The sequence below is a fragment of the Nematolebias whitei genome, chromosome 18 (genome assembly GCF_014905685.2).
Source record: "Nematolebias whitei isolate Nwh7 chromosome 18, NemWhi1, whole genome shotgun sequence".
Lineage (NCBI taxonomy): Eukaryota > Metazoa > Chordata > Actinopteri > Cyprinodontiformes > Rivulidae > Nematolebias > Nematolebias whitei.
Window position 1 is genome coordinate 25,398,237 of NC_056515.1, and position 23,329 is coordinate 25,421,565.

Sequence of the window (23,329 nt, forward strand, 5' to 3'; positions counted from 1 at the left end):
TGTGAAAAAGTGGCACACGTGCACAATGAGGCAAAAAAAAGAGATTGACTAAATATTAAGAGGGTCACAATGTTGTGGCTGATCGGTGAATGTGCTTATTCACCAAACCACGTGATGTTGGCTTAACCTGCATATAAAAGTACGAAAGACGGTTAACAATCAGCATTTCCTTTCCATTAGTGGAAATAACATCCACGTCATCAGGAAGATGAAAAAACAACCAAACAGCAGCTCCTAAATCTGATTAAATGGTTATCTGGTAATTTGACAGACGGAGCTAAAAGTTGAAAGAAGGAAGATGCGATAGATTTATCCGTCTCAGTCAGGAGCACAAGTTTCCCAGAGAAGAGAAGAGTGGATGATGCAAGCTGATGAAAATGATGCAAAAGCTCCTGCCTTGTGGGTAATACCCAGCTAATGTGAGTCACCGCAGCGAAAACTTAAAAAAACCCTCAAAAAAACAGAGAGAAAGGTCGTTTAAAAGACAAGATGGGAAAGAGATGGACGGTACTTTCACAATAAAACATTTGTCCATTCGTGGTGTGCTTTACTTAATGGAACGGACACCTTCCTGCTCAGAACGTCAATCCCTTTAACTTCGGTAATAAATTCTCTTAAAGTGCAAGTCACACCGAGTGTCTGATGCCTACCTTGTTGACAACGATGAAAAGGGTGTAGAGGAGCATCAGGTGGTGTCTCTGCAGGGGCAGGTAGTGGGTCTGCTGCAGAGTGAAGAGCACCGCTCCCAGCAGGGTGATCTTCGTGGGGCTAAACAGTCAGAAAATGAAGAACGTATCAGATTAGATCAAATGTAAACATAGTCTGAGTCACCAATTGTGCTTCACGGGGCATTGTTTGATATTTTTTGTTCATGTTTTCGTCAGAACACCAAGAGAAGGTGCACTGACAAAACAATTGAGCATTTAAAAAAAACACCTAAAGCCCTGATGTAATATCAAATCCTGTAGATTAGATTTCTTACTAAGACATTTTGAGGAGCTCATTTGTTTCTGGCTTCCATACACCTCGAACAAGCTGCTCAAAATTACTGATGAGACCGCCTCCAGCACCTGGAAAGACCAGACGAAACATACAGTTAAACACTTCGTCAACTAAACATCAAATACTTCAGAACAACATGAAAGTACTCCCATAAGAGTTTCCCCAGTCGTGAATCAGTTACTGACCTCTCGCCCAGCCAATGGCGATCATCACCAGCAGGCTGTCTTTGTATTTATTGTGAGCCATCGTGACGCCTCCAAGGACCTTCCCCGTCCTGGTCACCTCCTTCAGGCCTGACAGCACCACCCTGATGGGCGGCAGGGCGGTGCAGGAGTACACCATATCCATGGGGCTATAAAAGACGAGGTACCTGCAGGAGCAAACGTCGGTTGTCGGATTGAAACACAGTTGAGCAGGAAAATCTGTGCAAGCTACAGCATGTGGCCTAGTCTCAAATACTTCCAGCTGCCAGCAGAGGGCAGTGTGTGATAGATGGTGAGAAAGGTGTAATGATTTTTTAATGCCAGCAGAGGGGGCCAAAGGTTTTTAAAATTAAAGAGGAACTCAACATTTTCTATTGCTTGCAGTCGCACTTACATCTAATGCTGCTTCATCTCTTTATTTTATCCCTATTTTTTTTTTATTCCAGATTTAATTATTTACCAGACGAGTGAAGCGAGCAGAATAACAGGTCCGTTGGACAAAGGTGCCACCGGTGGCTCTGCCAGCATGATCCCCGACAGCACGCTGCCCCCGAAACAGTAGAGCATGGAGCTGAACCAGCAGGCCAAGGGGCTGACCCTGGACACCTCCAGAGCTCCTGTGCAAGAACAGAAATGATGGTGTAAGAATGATTGCACATTCCACGTTAGTTATCAGTTTTCCAGCATATTGATACTTCTCTAGTAATTTAGACTTCACATGTTGCAAAAACAGGTTCAAGTTGAACTTTGCAGTACGGCACAGTGTGACCCTTTGACCTCCTTCCTGTCTGGTCCATGTGCCTCACTGAGTAAATATTAACGTGTTGATCGTGGGGTCAGAAAGGGAAAGGTTGTCAAACCCCGCTGCAGTTAGCGGAGAGATTTAAAGCTCAAAGTACAGAGCAGAGGAACTGACATTTATAGAGCGTGATCAGATCAGTTCAGTGAAGATACCAACCAGCTGCTCCTTGTTACAGAAGTGTTCCCACCTAATTAAAATAAACACCGTATTCCTTCTTCGGCTTAGATTCATTAAACAGTCACAACTTGTCAAGAAGAGACAAGTTACAGACAAACTGCGAGCCGAACAAATAGTATGAGAAATGCCGGCACAGGTTTTGATTTACTTTGTTCAAATAAATAAAAGCAAACCTTCTGTAATTGCAGTTTGCCTAAGCTGAAAGACAACAGAGATTTTGTGTGTATACACAAACACCCCAGTACAACTTGAGCTCAACTCATCAAGCTTATTTAAAATTAACAGGCCAGTGTGCGCTAAATTACACATTACCTCAGACACAGGAATTATTAAACTCTGACACACTCATCCTGCGTAACTTTATACCCACTCAGGACTGTAATGGTAATCTGAGGATTACAGGCCGATTACAGACTCAGGTATCAACTTGTTTTCTCTGCAGACTGCAGCTTTTACAGCTGTTTATTGGTGAACATACTAGGTAAGTAAAAAGAAAGCATGGGGAAATTATACCATATTTTTCAGACTATAAGGCACACTTAAAATCCTTTAATTTGCTCAAAAATCAACAGTGAGCCTTATAATCCAGTGCGCCTTATGTATTAATTCTGGTTGTGCTTACTGACCTCAAACCCATTTTATGTGGTACACGGCGCTCAAAAATCTGTCCAAATAAACTTGTTTCACTTAATGTGCCTAATAATCTGGTGCGTCTTATAGTCCGAAAAATACGGTACATGGGTCAAGGTACAAATAATACTGAAAGCAAAGCCCTCTTCACACAGGATGATGATATTGGTCTTAGCAAAGTCTTCAGGCCTGTATTAAAAATGCCGTGTACTCTTGATAACGTGTAATAAGAGTGGTACATGTCCACACACAGTGGGTTTGAACAAGCACAAAAAGTCCACGTCAAAGTGGTGGTAGCGGTCATATTTGTGGAAATGTACAGAGGTCCTTAGTAGAGCAGGGTGGCAGTATAACCATGATGTGGAGCGTGCACGCCGCAGTGTGACTCGGTCATAGAGAATCTGAAGCAGGACTGGTCATGCTGGCCTCATAGGGTACAATCGTGATTGTGATGAGCACACACCAAGCACACACATAAAACATGTAAAACATATGGTGGTAGTGTCATGCTAGTGTAGCAACACCATCTGCATCCTGACACAGTCAATCGTAACAGGGGAGGCAAACAAAGAGTGTGGTCAGGGTGATGCACAGAGATGTGGTTAAGTGCAGGGGAAAAAACATAAATGGTGAGTTCTAAGAGCGTTGCAGCATCGTGATTGTCTTCACGTGGAAAGAAGTGATCCAGCCTCATTCTACTAGGTTATACAAGCTGTGGACAAACCCCATTCTGCACATTGTTAGGTCAAAACTGACACAGTACCAAACTGCCCTGTAAGTGCAGTCAAACCTGAGCATATTGAAGAAATACACATCAAGTTTTAAATTTAAAAAATTGCACATGATCCGTTAGCACTCAGAGTATATGTTGCATAGGACACTCTGCTACGACCACATCAAACTGTAGCTCAACATCAGTTAAACTAACAAAGCTTTAGCCATTTTTGTGCTTGTTCAGTTGATTAGCTGCAGCCACCTGGTTGACTTCAAACATTAACGTTAGATGTACACTTAATGATGATGTGATGAGTTTCATTAAAAGTAGTCCGCTGCTTCATGAGATATTTTGCTAACAAACAGGCAGGGTCAACTCCAACAGGTAATGCTAACAATGTCAAAAGATATCTGCAATTGTTAATGCTTGATGTGTGTTTCAGTTTGGTTTCAACTAGGGATGCACAATATTATCGGCATGGTATCTGCTGATATTAGTGATAAAAGTTAAATATTGGACATCAGCCATTCCATCAAAATAACTCAGATATAAAAGGCACCGTTTTTATATGTATATTTATATAGTATTGCATCATCTTCAGTCCTCTTTTTGACATCTGCATTTGGTAGTAGGCCAAATTGACAAAGACCATGCAGAATAATGTAGTATTTTAATTCCACTAGTTCACTAATTGAATTAGTCTCTGTAAGTAGGTCTAGGAAAAAAAATATATTTGTACTACCAAATAAGTTTTAACATATCGGCATATCAGATATCGGCCAAAAATCCAATATCGTGCATTCCTAGTTTCAACACAAAGTGAGACCTAAGCATCATTAGAAGCATTGTTCGGTGTGTTCTGTGAAACGTCAACAAATTAATAATTCACCTCTTGACGGTCAACAACAGTAGGAGCACGAGCAAGTTCTGACAACTACTGTACGTCACTGCAGAGTTTAAAAGTGCAGCATATTGTTTGTACAGAAAACACCAGTGATGCTTGGTGCAAAAATAAATCCTGCATATGCACGAGCCCGACTGACCAGAAACCAACAATAAAACTAAATCATGACGTGAAGGAGAATCCATTTATAAAATAAAGTGTGTTGGTAACATTTCTTTGCTTTTACCTGCAACGCTGACACACTTGACAGTATGTCAGTACCACATCCTGTCGCTGAGTTTTGCATATGAGGGACATACATTTACAAGTCAAATATAAATAATCAGGCCACTTGCAGTGCTGCTTTACTTGCACACTGTATTTTATCCCCTTATTCTTTATTTCCTACTTACATTAATGAAACAATAAACATGTATTATACGGACGCTGATCCCAGATGGTGCCATGTTGTATTTTTGGTGCTAAAGGTTGTGCATGAGCACCGTGAGGTTTAAAGTCCTGCCTACTCGCATTTACACAGTCCTAGTTTCAGTGACTTTTTGTTTAAGCATGAAATAACCGATCACAGCTGTACGTGTAAATATATTTGAACATACAACAGCAAGATAAGAACTTTGTGAATTCTTAAAAAATATCCCGGGTGTATTTTTTAATAACCGGCAAAATCTTGCTTGTAACATATCTCATTCAGAGCTTTTACATCCAAACTAAACGTTATTGAGGCCAATTCAATGACATGTACCTGTTTATTACAACTTGGCATTTTATTTTAACTGTGTACTGTAATTTTTTGTGTTGCATAAGTTGCTGCCTCTTGGCTAAGACTCCCTTAAAAAAGAGGTTCTACTGTAAATCTTAATGGGTTTTTATTAGGGATTCACAATATTATCCGCATGGAATCGGTATCAGCCGATATTGGCGTTAAAGTTAAATATTGGACATCGGCTAATCAATCAAACTAATTCACCGATATAAAAGGTGCCGTTTTTGTATGACAACCCAGTGACAAGGATGCCTGCAGCGCCAGCACAACGTGATGATGTCACACATGCCTACCTGATCTGATCACAGCAGAGAGGAAAATTCAAAATATCGGCGTGTAGAAGTTTTTTTTTCCGTTGAGGATGTCGGAGTCCGAAGATTTTCGGACTACGTTGAGCCTCGCGACATCATCCCCATCCAGAGATGTTTTTTCCGACGTAGCCTTACCCTAGTTAGAAGCCGTCATTTCCGACGTCATTGAGAAGCTAATAGCCGATAGCACTTGAGTGAGTTTTACCACAGACGTTTGAATGTCAAGTGTTAGCCCCGTTAGCATGATTAGTCTTACGGAACAATGGATAGACAAAACCTTTGAACTTTAAAAAGTCTGTCCTTCATGCACAAGAGTGCAGAGGATCCCACACTGCAGCTAGGAACCTGGAACAAGCCTCCACAAGTGAGACAGCATCGCAGGTGACTAATGCTAATAAATAACATTTAACACTTTTCATTTAATATAAGTTAGAAGTGCTATGCATATCATATGGCTGTTACTGAATATGTCACCAGCTCTTACAGCTGTTGCATAATTTTTGTAGCAAATAAGCCAAAATAAGACGGCTATGTTCTGACTAGACCTGTCGCGATAAACAATAAATCAATTAATCGCATGATAAATGAAAATTATCTACCTGATTTTCATTTACCGTCTTTATTGTTTCTTCGCATCTCCATCTTTCTATTGAGGACACGGCTCAACTCAGGTGCTCTTCACTGATCCCTCCCTTTCTCTTTTAAATCTGTTTTAACCATCTAAAATTGCGTTTTTGGATCGTTTAAAGCAGCTAAGCTGAGAAGCTAAGCTACGAACTAAGCTAACAGGCCGACCTCGGGAATAAACCTCCTGTCGAGCTCCAAAGTTCACAGTTGAAACCCATACCTTTGTGTAAAAATGTTGTTTTTCTCTTCAAAAATAAGCTGAGAACTTGTTTACTGATTTTTTTAAATTAAAAGCTTTGTGTGAAAAATGCTATGCTAAAGAGATCAAATCACCGAGCGTCCGCTATTTCACCATGTCAGCCCATGTCACGTCAAGGGCCCTCCCTCCCATTTTTCTTAGAGTGCTGCTCAACTATCCATCCTTTGGTTCAAACAGTCTTATACTGCCATCAGGTGGTCAAAAAAGGTACTACACTCAAAACAAAAACATTTATTCTAACATTTACCAATTAATAATTGTTAAATTTCAAACAATATTATCATTTATCGCAATAATTTCTGAGACAATTAATCGCCCAGCAAAATTTGTTATCATGACAGGCCTAGTTCTGACAAAGAAAAGCATATAAAAAAAATATTGGTATCGGTTATCAGCCAAATAAGTTTTAACATATCGGCCAAAAATCCAATATCGTGCATCCCTAGTTTTATCCTGGTAAAATAAAGGTTAAATAATAAAATAAAAATGGTGCCTCCTGTCCATCTCTGCCTTTCCACTTCCCACCAATCCTCTTGAGGCAGAACATGCAACTTGAGTTTAAAATAGCTCACTAATAAGATTAGAGAGAGCCAGTAACTTCTTAACAGTAGCACATGTGTGCATTCGTCTGTCGTTTCCCTACACACGTTTAAATAAATGTTTGTTTTTCTAATAAGTTTAGTGAAAGTTTGAAAAAAAGCTTCACCGGACTCTGAATAAAACTATTAAAGATTTGGATGAGAGGATTAAACACAGGAAAGAGCGCAGACAGGGAAGGATGTGTGAGTTATGGTGTTCTGAAGAAGAAAAGCCGAACATGTCGGTGTTTTATATCCTGCTTTTTATTCGGTTAGTTGTTGATATTCACACGTTTCTCCCGAGATTCTCTCAGTATCTTGTCAAGCTGGTGGGCTAACTTCAAGTCCAAAGTTAAACCCACTGAACACAAACGAGCGTACAAATGCATTTCTTTGTTTGGCAAGATGTTAAACTTTGTTTCTCTTCTCTCCGGTCAGACGGTCAGATGCCCGGGAGTCGAGGACAATGGCTCAAAATGCCACAGCAGCTCAGATGCTTTGAGAGGCAAGCTCAAAAATAGATTCATGGCAGCAGGACTACAATGAGCCGCGGCCTGGGATCTGAATGTTTGTGTGCGCAACGTGTCCTGCTGGGACAGCTAAAGGTCCAGCTGTCCCCACAGAGACAATCTGAACTTTAAACAGATCAATGGCCGACTTCAGTCCGAGTTATTAACATGTCCTGAAATTAATACAAGTTTTGTTCTAAAGTGCAGCTTCATGAATGAAAGACAAATGTTAATTATTTACACTATCGAAGAGCTCATAATGGCTGCAGCGAGATGGTTTTATGGGCTTCATGATGTTTCTCGTGCTGCTCTCTAATAATACGTTTGCTTTTACTGAAACGACACTCGGCCATCTTAAGAAGCCCTGCACAAGCACGAATAAGATGCTCTGCTGCTGGAGCTCAGAGGAAAAGGCTGCAGTGCTGACACAGCAGCTGGGTGGACACATAAATTAGAAGGAGGGCCGTTTTATCTTGATGCACCAGCAGTCATGTTCACTAAACAAGTAGTTCAGCCGGGCACAACCCCCTGAAATATAGCGATCAAGTAAATGACAAAACTTGCATCCAATTTGATTTGTTTTAAAAAGGTTCAACCGAGGTGCTCGACGGCTCACTCAGCTGATAATCCAACATGTTTGTATTTGTGATTAGGGTTCGGAAAGCCACGGTTTCACCTGCAAGATAGTTTAACTTCATCATCATTTAGCATAAGTTGTTCCACTGTCAGAACAAAACGACACGCGTCGCTTCCATTTTCTGTCGAGGACGCAATCCAGTTAAGCAAGAGACGAAATGGTAACTTTCACCACAAACCAATTCATGGAATGATTATTTATTTATTAACTTTTGGCGAATCCCATTGCGATCACAGATCCTCTTTAGCAAGGGAGGCCTGAAGGCAGCCTAACACGCATGCTTTTGATATGTGGGAGAAAACTCACAAACTCCACAGAAAGACCCCAGCTCCAACTGGGGATTGAACCCAGGACCTTCTTGCTGTGAGGCAACAGTGCTAACCACCGAGCTGCCGTGCTGCCAATGATAAATTATTTAAACTATTAACTTTCATTGATGATTTGTTCCAAACTATTAATATTTTCTACTTTTAATGTGTAATTGCAACCAAATATAAAAACAAACTATTAAATATTAAATGGATTTGTTTTGTTTAATAAATTATAAAATGACACAATTCAAAAAGATAAATATAAAAGCAGGTAATATTATAGTAATCTAAGAGGAGATTTGTGGGTGTTTGATGACATGCATGTGCATGTGTGCACGTGTGCGGTTTACGTGGCATTCAGAGGTGCAGCAGTTACTTCTCCAGAACGCAACGGTCACTTCCGGAACGTAAAAACTTTCTCCTTACCTGGCTGCTCCCTCAGAGCCATGACTGACACGATGTAGTGCGCCATCTCAAAGTAAGGAAACATTGGCAAGTCTGCCAGTCCGTGGGACAGCTCGTCAAACATCCCGAGCAGCTCCATTATTGTCTCGCTGCTCGACCGCAGTGAGCTTTTTGCTAGTTCAGCCCAAAGCAGAGAAAAGTCCAACAGTGCAGCATCAGGCCGAACACTTGGCTTTCATCCTGTGAAGTCCCACTCAAGCCGAAGGAGGGGGGCACAACAGCTGTGTCTGAGCCCAGCTAGAGCTGCTCACAGCTGGCTGCTTCAACGTGAAGGATGACCACTGCACCGTGTTGGCAGCTGGGATGTTGTTATCAACTGTCACTGTCGGTCCGCCGCGCGCATAGACGGAATTCCTGCTCCGCTTCCGCCTTGCTGGGCATGCAGTGGGCGGAGCCACAAACGAGAGCGCCGTGAGCCAATCAGGTGTGAGAAAGTGGGCTCGTGAGATGATGGGACAGTTTACGATCCTCCCATGTAGCAGTTGTAAACTGGAAAGACTTCTTTTTGGAGGCTTTTATTCCTTCAACCTTTATTTAGACAGGTTAATCCCATTGAGCCTCGAGGACTCATTTACAAGAGAGACCTGATTTCAACAAAGAATGATGACAACAATGGACAACAGCGACAACAATAGACAATTATAAAAGATGGCAAAAAAAAAAGTAGCAAAAACAGGCGATTGTAGAAAACTAAAAACAGGAACATGTCTGTATTGGTCCTTGCCAGGAGTCCAACAGATGTTTGAAGCCACTTAGAGGTCAAGTTCAAGAGCTTCAGATCTTTTTGCACGGTATTCCAGGAAACAGGAGCGGAGTAGGAGAAGGCCCTTTTGCCAAGTTCAGTCCGCACTGAAGGGACACTGCAGGTAATAATGTCCTGATCTGATCCTGATCTGATCTGTCTTTATATACAATAGTTACATTTTATGTATTTTATTAAACTTTTTGCCTGTGTACTTGTACGCATTTTCAAACTGATTCCGTTTGTTCCCACATGGACAAGATTTCCAGTTGCTTTGCATGAAAACTGTCATACAAATAGCAAAAAAAAGGTTAAATCATGTCACCTGGACCGGTTTCTTTGAGGGAGAAACGTTTCGTCTTCCGTCCAGAAGACTTCATCAGTCTGTGGCCTGCCAACCAGCTCTGTCCCATAAGTAGCCTTCATTGCTGTGTTTCAAACCAACCTCCTGTCAGGACAGATGAGCCCTTTTGCATTTGTTAAAAAAGCCTGCTTTTGAGATTCCAACACAGCAATGAAGGCTACTTATGGGACAGATCTGGTTGGCCGGCCACAGACTGATGAAGTCTTCTGGACGGAAGACGAAACATTTCTCCCTTAAAGAAACTGGTCCAGATGACATAATTTAACCTTTTTTTTTGTTATCTACCTGGATGATTGAGCCTACAAACTGTCATACAAATAAAGTTTGACCTGACTTGTTGCATTTGTAATTGCTGGTAACTGTAATGGTAGAGCTTTCTGTAAAAGATGTCATATTTTGCCATTATCCATCCAGCCATCTATTTTCTGTTGCTTATTTGTGCTGGGGTCACAGAAGCAACAGGTTCAGGAAGAAAACAAAAATGATTTCTGATGACTTTTCAGCTCCTCCTAGTGTGTCTCAAGACATGTTCAAACATTGTGAAGACACATTGTCCCTCCAGAGGGAAGAACGCAGGAGGCATCCTAATCAGATGCCCAAACCACCTCAGTTGACTCTTTTTGATGTGGAGGAGCAGCAGCTTTACTCCCAGATGATCGAGCTCCTCACCTCATCTCTTAAGGCTGAGTCCGGCCACTCTAATAAAGGAACCCCGTTTCAGCGGCTTGTATCTGGTGTCTTGTTCTTTTTGTCATGATCAATACTTCATGATCATAGGTGAGAATTGGAAAGTACCATATTTTCTGGCGTATAGGTCGCATCAGTCAAAAAATGCATCACGAAAACCCATATATAAGTTGCTTCGGCATATAAGTCGCATTTATTATGCGTCACCGCTGACCCGTCACGTTTATTATGGTTTATTTAATGGTCAAAAGAGCTTCATTTCACTTGGGCAGCGCAGCGCCATTCATCCATCCATTCATCCATCCATCCATCGTGGCTGGAGCCGCTAGCTCCAGCGTTCTTCCGCCTATACCATCTGAGTGAAGTGAGCGTGCACGGGAGGACTCGCTATTGCAGTTCTTCGAAATTTAAAGTGTCAGTCAAAAATTGTGTTATGAATATGGGGGAAAAATATATATATATACGTCGCTTGGGCTTATAAGTCGCAGAACTGACAAATCTATGCATAAAACTGCAACTTATACACCAGAAAATACGGTAGATGGACCAGTAAGCTGAGAGATTTGACTTTTGGCTCAACTCTTTCTACACACCAGAATCCATCCTGACATTACTTAAGAACATGTCCAGATACTTGAACTCCTTTGCTTGAGGCAAAAACTTATTCCAGACCCAGATTTAACTGTGAACCACCCCAGTGACGCTGAAGTTCATGGCTTGAAGATGCCAACATCATGTGCAAAAAGTAGAGACGAAACCTTGAGGATCTTGAAGGTGTCTTGGCATGTCAATTCCTGGCAACCCAATCTGGCTATAGGTATACGAAATGTTTTGTCATTATAACAATTATATTTCTTTTTAAAACAACAAAAATGACTTCTCAGTTTAAAATCCAAAGCTAAACTTCAGAAGAAAAACGTCAGGTGTATTTTGTGCTTGGCCTTGAACACAAGGAAACAAAAATAATCTACATTAAAAAACAATCCTTGCTCTTTACAGACTTTATCTGCAATCACTTTTACTGGATTCAAACTAAACAGTAAAACTTAAAAATGCTACAATAAAACCTTTATACATATGCATTAAATGAATACAAATTAAACAAAATACTAACAAGAATACAACAAGTATTATCCAAAATAAGCCAGTGTTGGAATTAAACTCTAAAATCATTTCACTTTATATTGCTATCGAGAAACTACAAAAAAAATCTGAGAACCTTCCAACAAAAAGGAAGATTGTCTTTTGTTTTTATGCTGCTGTACGGCTGTTTTTAAAATCATTTTTACTAACTTCCTCTGGAGCAGTGTCCCTGTCGAACTTCAGAATCAATTTTGTGAATGAAAGATATCGACGTTAACGGTTTTGATTATAGGATCTGAAACTCACAGCCGAACTACAAGACAACGAAACAAAACAGAAAATGATATGAGTAGGCACAGCGATAGCAGAAACCTGAGTACCATAAATAATTAGGAAGGAAACTTAGCACCAAATGATGACAAAAGAGACAGAATGTATCCCCAAGCATCATCTGGGGGGGGGGGGGTGTCATCTTAACCCTCCAGAACCAGAAACTCTGGAGTAATGCTGGAGAACCATCATGCTCAAGAGGCCCTACATCCCAGTAGGAAGATCAAAATAAGTGATATTAATCCTGACAGTGATAATGGTTAAGGCAAGTAAAGTATTTTTTATATTACAGAGAATGATGATCAATTCTGGATGTGCAATTTTGAGTGAAACATTCTTTAAGTAAAGGCTAAATAAATAAAACAATCTACTTAAATAACATTACTTATTGTCTTACTTTATTCAAGGTTCTTTATTGTCCTTTGCATCACATGTGGTACATGAGGTGGAACAAAATTGTGTGCACAGGGTCCCAGTTATATTTAACAACAGCAAAAAATATGAATTGTAAAAGGAAACTGTAATAAGGATCTAAGATATAAACTAAAAAATACACTAACAAAGCAAAACAATACGTCGAGCAACAGCAGCACGAACATGAGTCTGTGTGAGTAGATGAGTATGAATGAAAGCAACATGAAATAATCAGCAGCACGAGATCAGCAGCATGGATAATCACTTTATATTACAACATGGGGAAAAAAGTGCTAATGTGACAGGTTGGAACAAAAAAATGAACCTGGTGTTGTGCAGCCCCAGGCCAAAGAGAAACACTTTATTCTTGTATATTTTAGAGAACAAAAACAGGCTGGATCACTTTTAAAGTCTGAGTGTGTTTTACTGCACCATGGGTGACAAACTCAGTTACAAGAGGGAGCCAACATTTAACTTTATTTCAAACTAAAGGCCAGTTTCAGTCACCTGACATCTTTTCTTGGGTGCAAGTACCTCAGACAGAGTTTCAACGGTCTCCTTTGACGTTCTTTTTCACTTTTTTTGCATCAAAATCAAAGATTACTGAAAAATTCCAACATATTTTGCTTGGCTTCAAACTCGGCCAACTCTCATGAGAGCTGCACCAAATAAAGTATGCTCAGTTTTTAAATAAAAGGAGAAGAGATTGAAAACAAATTGCTTTTAAATAACCTCTTTTGGGCCAGATAACAAGTTAAGACGGGACATATTTGGCCCTCGGGCCTGCAGTTTGATACAGGTGCACCAGAGCTGGTTATTAACAAAATTTAAAAACTGCAAAGAACCAACTTGTGTTCTCGGCCTTGAATTGAACACTGAAATCTTTGCACCATGTCAGAGCATGACACCTGCTGGTGAGCGTGTCTATATTCTTTCTTCATGTCTGGATAAAAATCGTACATTTAGCAACAACTGAAGAATTCCAAAACAAGAATATCATAATAAGTTAACAGGATTAATGGGCAGTTTTAAATACCATGTCTAACTCTGCTTCACCGACACTAAAACAACCCTCTAGGTGTGCCAGTTATGTTACATCAATCACTGATACTTAACAAATAACTTTATAAGATAGATAAAATATATGTTTATCTGTTATAAATATTAAAAGTGACAAAACAGAATTCTGATGAGGTTGCAACATTTTAGGAGAGGCTGTAGTGTACCCTAGTTCCCAATAGATGGCAGTGTTTGACCATCTACAAGACAATCAGAAATCTACCCATCCATCACCAGCAGCTGTCAACAAGGGAGTACTATACTGTAATTTCATATGCTGCCTTATTAAAAACAATAAATCAGAATGAAAGAAAACAAGTGTGAAACTAATATAAAATTACTCTGTAATTGACAAGAACAAGTTGATCTTATTTATCTTTTGAGCCCAATAAATGAAGCTGGTATTGCTTTTAATCACCTGGGTTTATTTGCTATTAAAAGTATTGTGTCCTATTGTTAAAAGGTGAGATGAAAAATTCCAATGTGATTCCAATATAGTAATCATTCGAAGCTAATTCATATGAAAAAAGAGAGTCCCATCATTCACAGCCATACTCCACCCAGAGCCAGTGACACTACAGTACATTTAAGACATTTTAATCATAATCTCAGTGTTCAGGGATTAAACTTCCTGTTTGTCTCCAACAGCACAGGGGCCACGTCTCATTCCTTGGGTTTTTTGGGTCCACTTCAAAGAATCAAACACTTAAATCTTGGGGTTTTAGAACAACTGGAATGGTTCTGCAGATCTGTCTTCGTCTGCTGAGCTCATCAACCTTGGGTTTCAGTTTCCAGCACATTTGCTGCCTTCCTTGAGGAAATCAGGAAGAGGTGAGGCCAGATGAAACCAGCTTGGTCTTTCCAATATGTTCATGCAGAAGTATTTCCTGGAACGGGAACGGCTTGTGTTGCATTCATTAAACAATTGAAGGTCAAGCTCCTGGAATTTGGCGAAAATAACTTTATACGTGTGACAAAACATGTTGGCAGCAAAAATAAACCACAATGTTTTGGCCTGTGTGTAGCCATTTTTCCCCACTCAGCCAAAATGGAAAAAAAATAAAATAAAATGTTGCAATAGAAAACAAATTAACACAACTTCTCTGCTCATGTCTAGGAATCGTATGAATGTTTTTTGACCCTAAAAGTAATTGCACAGCAAAAGCTGTAAACGTTAAACTTTGTGACATGATCCCTGGAACAAATCAGGTCCATGAGGTAAAAAAAATGCACATTTAGACATAAACACCCATGCTTGTACAACAGATGTGTTGTTCTTGAAGTTGAAATTAAAAAGTCCATAAAAATAACAAAAGTCTTTGGTTTTGTTAGAAAAATCAAAGATAAGGAAGTAGAAGCAGCCACGAGCCTGATAGAAGAACAATAAGTAAACATCAATCTCTATTTCTTGAGGTACATAAGCAGCTGTTCATGCAATCTCTAAAATATCTCTGCTTCAACCAGTAACCAGTTACCAAACTGTAAATAGTTCAATGGCATTTTCTAAAGAAAAAAAAGAAAACCAGTTTGGAAGCAGAATGCTAAAAGACTTTGCTGAAATTTACCAAAGAAGCTAAACTGAGCTGTTAAAGCTAAAAGAACCAGAACACTAGCTAAAACCAAAAAGGAGCTGAAGCAAAAATGAGTAAAACACTAGCTAAAAGTAGCAAAACATGTTCCAAAAGCATAAAAGGCTAGTAAAAAGTAGCAAAAGCTAATTAAATACTTAAAGTAAAGCTAAAAAACTAGCTAAAAGTTGTAAAATATAATTTCAAGTAGCAAAATGCTAAATGAATATATCAAAAACGATGTGTAAAATTATCAATGTTTATCTAAAAGTGTCAAAAGGCTGACTGAAAGCTATAAAGAGAACAGGGCTAGCTAAAAGCAAAAAAGTAGCTAAATGCTTGTGAACATACAGAATAGTAGCCAAAACAAAAACAAAACATTGGAAGAAAGATTCAAAGCAGGTGAAGCTGATTTTGAATTGAACTATGTTTTTTAAAGAATTTGAAAAGGTCTAAAATATTTTTGGAGTCTAACTTTTATATTACAAAAGCTACAAAATATTAAAAATGTAGCACTCATTTCCAGAAAGAGCCGAATGTTTTGATATATGACTGACTAACACAACTCAAAGTACCGTATTTTTCAGACTATAAGGTGCACTTAAAATATTTTAATTTCCTCAAAAATTGACAATGAGCCTTATAATCTGGTGCACCGTATTAATTCTGGTTGTGCTTACTGACCTCAAACCAATTTTAAGTGTTACAACTAAACAATGTTGACAGTTATTGTGAATGAGTTGAATAAAGTTCGACTTTTCTGACTGCTTTGTTTCGCTTAATGCGCCTTATAATCCGGTGCGTCTTATGAATGAAAACAGACCTGTTCATTGATATTGCGCCTTATAATCCGGTGTGTCTTATACTCCAAAAAATAAGGTATGCAACATTTTGAAAAAAAAGATGAAAACAATAGTATGAACTTTGACTCAGCTTTCACACAGTACGTAAACATCTAATGATGTCATTAATATTAAAATAATGTTTTTTTTTTTTTACTATTTCTGACAATGTCTTTAGACTTTAGCACCAATAAAAATGTGGACATTTTTAACAGTGCCTCTGAGAGATGTTTACGTCAACGTCTATCTCAAAACTGGTGACTGAGTCCGTGACACATGACACCTTCACATGTAAGTCCCCAGCAACGCTGCTTAAAACAGAAACTTGCTCCAAAACGCTCTGAAATAACCAGAGGCATTTTGTGGTCAAGTGACAGCAACATAAAACCAGTCGTGCAGAGAACACCTGTTTAACGAACACAACTGGGGGAATCACAATAGAAGGCTACCTGGTTGGTTGATTAATTTTAGATTAAACCCATGAACAGTTTATTTTCTGATTCATATCCAGAGAATGTCCTTGCTGCAATGCCACTGCAACAAACCCCTTTAATCGTGACAATCTGCTGAGACTTCACTCACATGCGAAGTCTCATGGTCAAGCTTCCTCAACGGACAGAAAAACAAAATAAAGTTTGTCACTCAAAGACACTTGCCTTTCGTCTTTAAATTGTGTTTATATGAAAACAGAAGTTTTGTCTTCACAATGACTAATAAGGTCAAAAGAGGTTCGGGATCAGCTCCTCGGAGCAATGCAAACCCACCCCCCCTCACTTTCAGGCACAACAACGAACATACAGTCCCTGCAAACTAACAAACAGAATAAATATTGATCCATTGAATATTGATATTTAGAAAGGCCTACAACGAGCAAACGCTAATTGGGAGCCATAAATCATGATAGATTTGATGTTTGCATTAAAACCAAAATAAAGCTGAATGAACGTGCTGTTAAACTGCATTCACAAACTTAGTGTTATAAAACGTGTATTTCCTTAAAGAGCATGGTTTATATAAAATCTATGTCATGCTTATTTCCATGTTGCAACGTTCCTGTTTCAAGATTGTGATTCTACTTTTCCGTTTAAACAAATTGTTACTATATTTATTATTTTTATTTTACACAAAAAAGTATGAACTACAGCAGAATGTGGCAACAAAAAGTCTGATTATGCATGAATATGCAAGAAAAACTGCTACTTTGACAGTACGGGTAAATAAAATGTTTCAAGTCGGTTGTTTATGTCTGTTTGTTGTTTGTTTGTCATATGCAAGTTAAGACAAAGTCAAGGAAATGTTCAGGACGAGAAGAACTGTTTCGACTCGCTGTAAAAACAAGAAATTGTGGGAGTTCCAGGTTTTCCTGCTGCTCTGAAGACACTAGATGGCGCCAACATTTCCACACCTGAACATAATCTCCTTTACGATACGCCAGGAGTATAAAGGGCGGTAGATGACTTCTTCTCGCTGCTGGAGCATTACCTGCCTCTGGTAGTCAGTTGCTGGTAGTGCTGGGGCCGAGATGGTGTAGAGGGACCCAAAAGCTCCAGGCTCGATTTGAGCCATTCCCACATGTCGTGGTGTCTCTGAGCAAGACATCTATCCTAATTGCTTCCCGTCGCTTACATAGCTGTCCACTGCTCCACCTGGGTGTATCCCAGATGCAATGGGGTAAATGCAGAGAACTAATTTCACCATTGTATGGGAACAAACAATGATGACAACACATAGCACATATATAGTCAATACTTCTTCTGTTCATTTTGTATTCTATGATCTTTGAGAAAGACTTATCTGTGTTTCTTTTGCTATTTACAGTATCTCTCCTCATGAACTACCTGTGCCTGGACTTCTTTGAAGAACCCCTGGAAATCTCTTGTATCTCCTCAGCTGCCTACCTCACCTTCCAACCACATGCTGTACTACCCAACCTACAGTAAGAACTGAAATCTACCAACAATATATTCCTCCCTTTGGAAAATATCATCTAACTCGTGTCCTTGCTCCTCAGGGTTCCTGATGCACTTTATTACCCACTGTAAATAAAATCACTTCAAATTTATTCTCTGCCTTGAAGTTTGTTCACTCCTCAGTCATTGTCTCTGGGTATTCAGTTAAACATAACAGAAATACTAAAGCATGCAATAAAAGTACCGGTACCAAAAAGTGAAAACGAAATGTAATATTTATATAGCACAAAAAATATATAGCAAACAACATGGTAGAATAAAATGGTTCAAATACTGGTAGTATGAATTAGTATAAGTATTTCATAGGTAGTAATATTGTTATAACATGCACTACATAGGTAGTGAATAACATTGGCATGAACTGAATTATGATGGTAATCAATATAAAGCTTGTGACAACAACTTCACTGATAACTTTCTCTCACAATAATTATGTTTATTGATTAACTGGTGAACTACATTAAGATGATTGCTTTAAATGGCCCATTGTTTGGGCCAGGGAAGTGCTTGAACATGCTTTAAAACACATCAAACAGGTTTAAGGTCCACACATTTAGTCCAGTTAATTCCATTTAAAACATCAAACAAATTACTAACAAAATGACTGTCAGTAAACTCCGCAGCTGACTGAGCTTAAATGCGATGGTTTTCACTTGTCTACCACATGTCAGGTTTGCTTCAATGTTACTTCACTGTTCCAGTTTGTGTTGTAAACATATTTTAAATAAACCTTAAGGCTGAAGTTGCTCAGGGGGCTACAGTTACGGAAAACCAGCAGCTCAGGGGCTGGACATCCAGGAATTAAAGTCATTATGTAAATAAACTAGCTTTTATAATGACCTGTTACCTTTTTAATTTGTTTATTTTATTGCATTGAATCATAAAGGCAACAAAGAGAACCTAACTCAAACCCAGAACCCCCTCTCTTCCCAATATATATATTGTTGACAACTCAGACCCATGTCTTGCATATGTCTGTGCGTGGTGGTTGTTGAAGTACTGATTTCAGCTGCAGTCCAATCTTTATGAATCTCAACCACATTTTGGAATGGGTTTTGTTTCACAATCCTCTTCAGGATGTGGCTAGACTGAGAGAACAGTTAAAGGCCTTTGCAAGTGTTCTGAGTTAATTAGCTGATTGAAGTGTGGCACCAGGCATCGTCAATATTGAACCTTTTCACAATATTCTAATTTTCTGAGATACTGAATTTGGGATTTTCATTAGTTGTCAGTTAGAATCATCAACATTAAAAGAAATAAACATTTGAAATATATCAGTCTGTGTGTATTGAATTAATATAATATACAAGTTTCACTTTTTGAATGGAATTACTGAAATACATCAACTTTTTCTTGATATTCTAATTTTATGACCAGCACCTGTATGCTTTAAAAAGTCAACTAAAGTTACATTTGTGTCTCTTGAAGACTTTTCACTTTTCATCTGAAATGGTTATGAGTCATGGTTGGGACAATCACATCAAAATGAGCAGTGGGGTCGTGAGTCAATTATCCACACGTCTCTCCTGTGAAACGTTCGGTCACTGAGAGGCTCATACCAAAAAGACCAGTATTTTTTTGATCACCAACTACTCCAACTGCTTGGTCAGATGATTCATTCTGGATTGTAGAACTTGAGGCAGCCTCCTCTCTTTAGAGTTGTTTTCTTTTGTCTTGTTTAATATAGACAGTCTTCTTAATTCTTACCAAACCATCTTTAATACGTAGCATCTAGAAATGTCATTACCTGAAAGACTGAGGGTAGCCCTTTTCATATTATGGCTCTTCAGTATGGCTGATAAAATAAATTATTTCCCCCTTTTTGTAATGCGCACATGAACCAATCAAGTTGTCCAAGTCAAGCATGTCCTTACACATAAAACCAGCAACATAAAACCGGTGGAGTAACAGCAGCAGGACTGGTTAGAGAGCAACATTTAACTCACTGCCCCAACCTAACATACTCACCAACTCATCTCTGTGACTACCTCTAGAGTCACTGGAGCACCTCAGCCATTTTACACATGACACAGATGTAAGAACATATCTCGGTTTCAGCTTCAAAGTGTTGTCTGAAAGGGACTAACGGTTCATAACTTTTCCACGCTTTATTAACTCTAGTACCGTCTCCCGGAGGCCATTTTTAAAGTGCTTATACGAAGGTGACAGACGATTTAGTTATTCGCGTCTTTGTTGGAAAGTGCTTGAAATGACTCAAACATCTTGAAAGTGTGACCACTGGGATAACACGGTCAGCAGAGTACTGACTACAGAGAAGGTCAGTCAGTGAGTCAGCTTGTCGTTTCCTTCCTCGGGGAACCAAATGTATGTGGGACATTGACCGCCTTTGGGCATGGCTGGAAAAACCTCTCACCCTCAAGACATTTCCACAGAGCGCTCAACGTCCAACACAAAATTTATACACAAGAATGCACCAAGTTCTATCTTTGTTATCTCAATGTGTGTGTACGTGTGAGTGTGCTGGGGCGTGTGCGTTTGTGTCAGCCTGACCACACAGCTATGCAGGGAGTCATGTGGCTTGCGTCATTCTGTGGTAAATTAGAAGTCGTCTTCTAAACACGTTATTTCAGTCTCTGATTACACGAGTACCAAATGATGGCTTAGTGTAAGCAACAGCGACTCTGCCCTAATGTTCCCTCCTTTGCACAGTGGAGTCCTCGATGATAATTAATATTCTAAAGACATTTTGCACAGACTGCACAGACACAGTGAACTAATGGGGACATGTACTGCCATATTTTCTGTAAAAGCTGCAAGAAGTGCTTAAATGTTTTAGGAAAGCATTTATGTTAACTTATTGGTAAAATAACTTAAGTAAAATACCATTTACAGACATAATACAATCTACTTTTCTAAGTGGTTATATTCTGAAGATTTAATCTCTATTCCCTCCATTTTTCATTGGCTACAGCTTGCAGTTGTTTGCGTGCAGCCAAGTGAGGAAGATGAAAGTCTTCTGTGTGCAAAAAAGAAAAAATAAACTTCCAGTGGTTCTATTTTAAATTATCTGCCACAACGCAACACAAACAAAATTAATCACATTTTGCACTGTATAGTACAGACAGAAGAAAAAATGTGAATTTTGGATAAAATATCCAAACCAGCCTTCACTCCATCATAAAAACAATGTTTTTGTATAATTTCTCTTCGCTACCAGAATCAACCATATAATTTCCGTAGAACCAAAACTGGGTGTTGCCTTTTTCTGGTGAAACCATGCCACGTGTTTGGTGGATGAGGTGGGTGATGAAATACCCTGACAGAAACTATGACTATTTTTGTCCTTAAGAGTTAGGTGAAAGAAAAAAAGACATCCTGCAGATTTATACCATCCAGTCTGTGTTTGTGAGTGTGTGTGTGCAGCTCCACACTTTGCATATGGAAAATAGAATCTGATAATAGAGAAGCCAAACCTCTCAACGACAAAACCCTAAACTTGACGTAAAAAATGTAATCATATTCAAGTGTAACTTCAAATAAAAATTGTTTTACTAATCCAGTGCTAGATTTAATTTGAATGAAGAAATCCAATCCTGAACCAGTTAAAAAAAAAAAAAGGCTCTGCAGTTATGTCTTACAGAAATGTGTGAAAAGACCACAAATAATCATCACATTATATAACAAATCTTTGTGTATCTAAAGGTAGGAGTACATAAATCATCAATACTTTCCTTCACTGATTAAGCTAAGATGCTGACATGTACTCCACCCCAGGTGGTAATCATTACAGTCATTTGACGTTTTCCTCATCCTAACTACCAGTAAATGCTTTTTATGCCTGATCCTAAACAAGTACCTTTATATTTCAAAATCTATAAGAAAGCAATTAAAAAAAATATGCTTCAACCCTTTGAAAACAAAGGAACAATACTTTGACGGATACAACAACTAATAGAGATTTGGCCAATGTGCTATGTTTGAGTACGTAAAATTCAATTCAGTTTATTTATATAGCACCAAATCACAGAAGAAGTTATCTCAGGGCAATGTACGAAACATTCATATACAAAGTACATAAAAATGAAATTAGTAAAATATATATATAAATAAAAACATTACATCGAACAGCAGCAATAACATGAGCATGAGTCTGTGAGCAGATGAGCACGCATGAACACATCAACATGAAACAGATCAGCAGCAATATTGAAACAGATCAGCAACAACATTGAAACAGATCAGCAACAACATTGAAACAGATCAGCAGCAACATTGAAACAGATCAGCAGCAACATGATGTGATTTTTCAAAGTGATTATCCTGGTTAGAGATTCATGAGTCTAACAGCTTCAGGGTAGAAGCTGTTCCTCAGAGTAGTGGTTCTACACTTAATGCTCCTCAACCTCCTTCCTGAGGGGAGCGGGGCAAAAAGTGTGTGTGCTGGGTGAGTGGAGTCCTTCATGATGCAGGTGGCTCTCTTCCTGCATCTGGAGGCGCAAATGTCTGTGACGGTGTGGAGACTGACTCCAACAGTCCTCCGCACAGCCCCAACCATGTGTTCATTTGTATTCATTTGTAACTATTCATTTGTAACTATTCATTTGATGAAATGAGCTCAATTTGTCCTCTAGTAGTCTAAGCCTATAGAAGCATAACTAAAGGATAGCTCAGGAAACCAAGCCAATCAAGACTTAAGCCTAATGTTAAAACTGGACAATGTGTCAGCCTCATGGACAGAAACTGGAAGTTGGTTCCATAAGAGAGAAGCTCTTCCTCTCATTCGTTCCCATAACGTTTCAGCACAACAACAAAAAAGAAACTGTCCAGATGACCTGACTGAAAAATGTTGGATTGTATACCTGGATTATTGAGAATGGACTTTGTTGTTTTCGACCAGTTTGACACGACTGTCAAACAAGGACAAGGGCCGGCAATGGAGGAGGGGGCGTACCAAAGAGACCATCTTAGCACCAGCAAAACTGATTTGTTCCACTTTGGAGTAAGCTGTTGGGGGAAGAATCAGTTTTGTGTTGTGTGTTTCCTTGACTGATGAAGCCTTCTGGATAGAAGGTGAAACGTTTCAGCACAAAAAAAGAAACTGTCCAGATGACCTGACTGAAAAATGTTGGATCTTCCTCCCATTCTGTTTCTGGAAACTCTAGGGACCACAAGTAAACCTGCAGTCTGAGAGCGAAGTGCTCTGTTAGAAAAATATGGAACAATAAGATCTGTAATATAAGATGGAGCTAGGTTGTTGAGAGCTTTGTAGATTAGAAGTTACTGTAGATTTTGAATTATTTTCTGACTTTGACATGGAGCCAATGAAGAAAAGTTAAAACTGGAGAGATATGATCTCTCTGAGTAAGAAAGTTAAGTTTATTTGAACATTGTGTCTATGAAGTTTAACATATTTTTA

General features: G+C 39.0%; 1 protein-coding gene across 1 annotated transcript; it reads right to left on the minus strand.

Annotated features, from left to right (window-relative positions):
* Nucleotides 1-626: 626 nt before the first annotated feature.
* tmem38b (transmembrane protein 38B) lies at nucleotides 627-9,163 on the minus strand. Its single transcript, XM_037692003.1, has 5 exons — nucleotides 8,855-9,163; nucleotides 1,666-1,822; nucleotides 1,188-1,372; nucleotides 983-1,070; nucleotides 627-768 (listed from the first exon to the last, which is right to left on the minus strand). Exons 1-5 carry the CDS (start codon nucleotides 8,970-8,972, stop codon nucleotides 627-629), a joined length of 690 nt encoding a protein of 229 aa, XP_037547931.1. The 5' UTR covers nucleotides 8,973-9,163.
* Between the last annotated feature and the right edge of the window lie 14,166 nt (nucleotides 9,164-23,329).

What these genes read in the sequence shown, in the direction of transcription:
- tmem38b (XM_037692003.1), bottom strand. Translation starts at nt 8,972, where the DNA reads ATGGAGCTGCTCGGGATGTTTGACGAGCTGTCCCACGGACTGGCAGAC. An exon ending in GGCTCTGAGGGAGCAGCCAG is followed by an intron (nt 1,823 to 8,854) that starts GTAAGGAGAAAG and finishes GTTCTTGCACAG; the next exon opens with GAGCTCTGGAGGTGTCCAGG. An exon ending in CGCCATTGGCTGGGCGAGAG is followed by an intron (nt 1,071 to 1,187) that starts GTCAGTAACTGA and finishes TGGTCTTTCCAG; the next exon opens with GTGCTGGAGGCGGTCTCATC.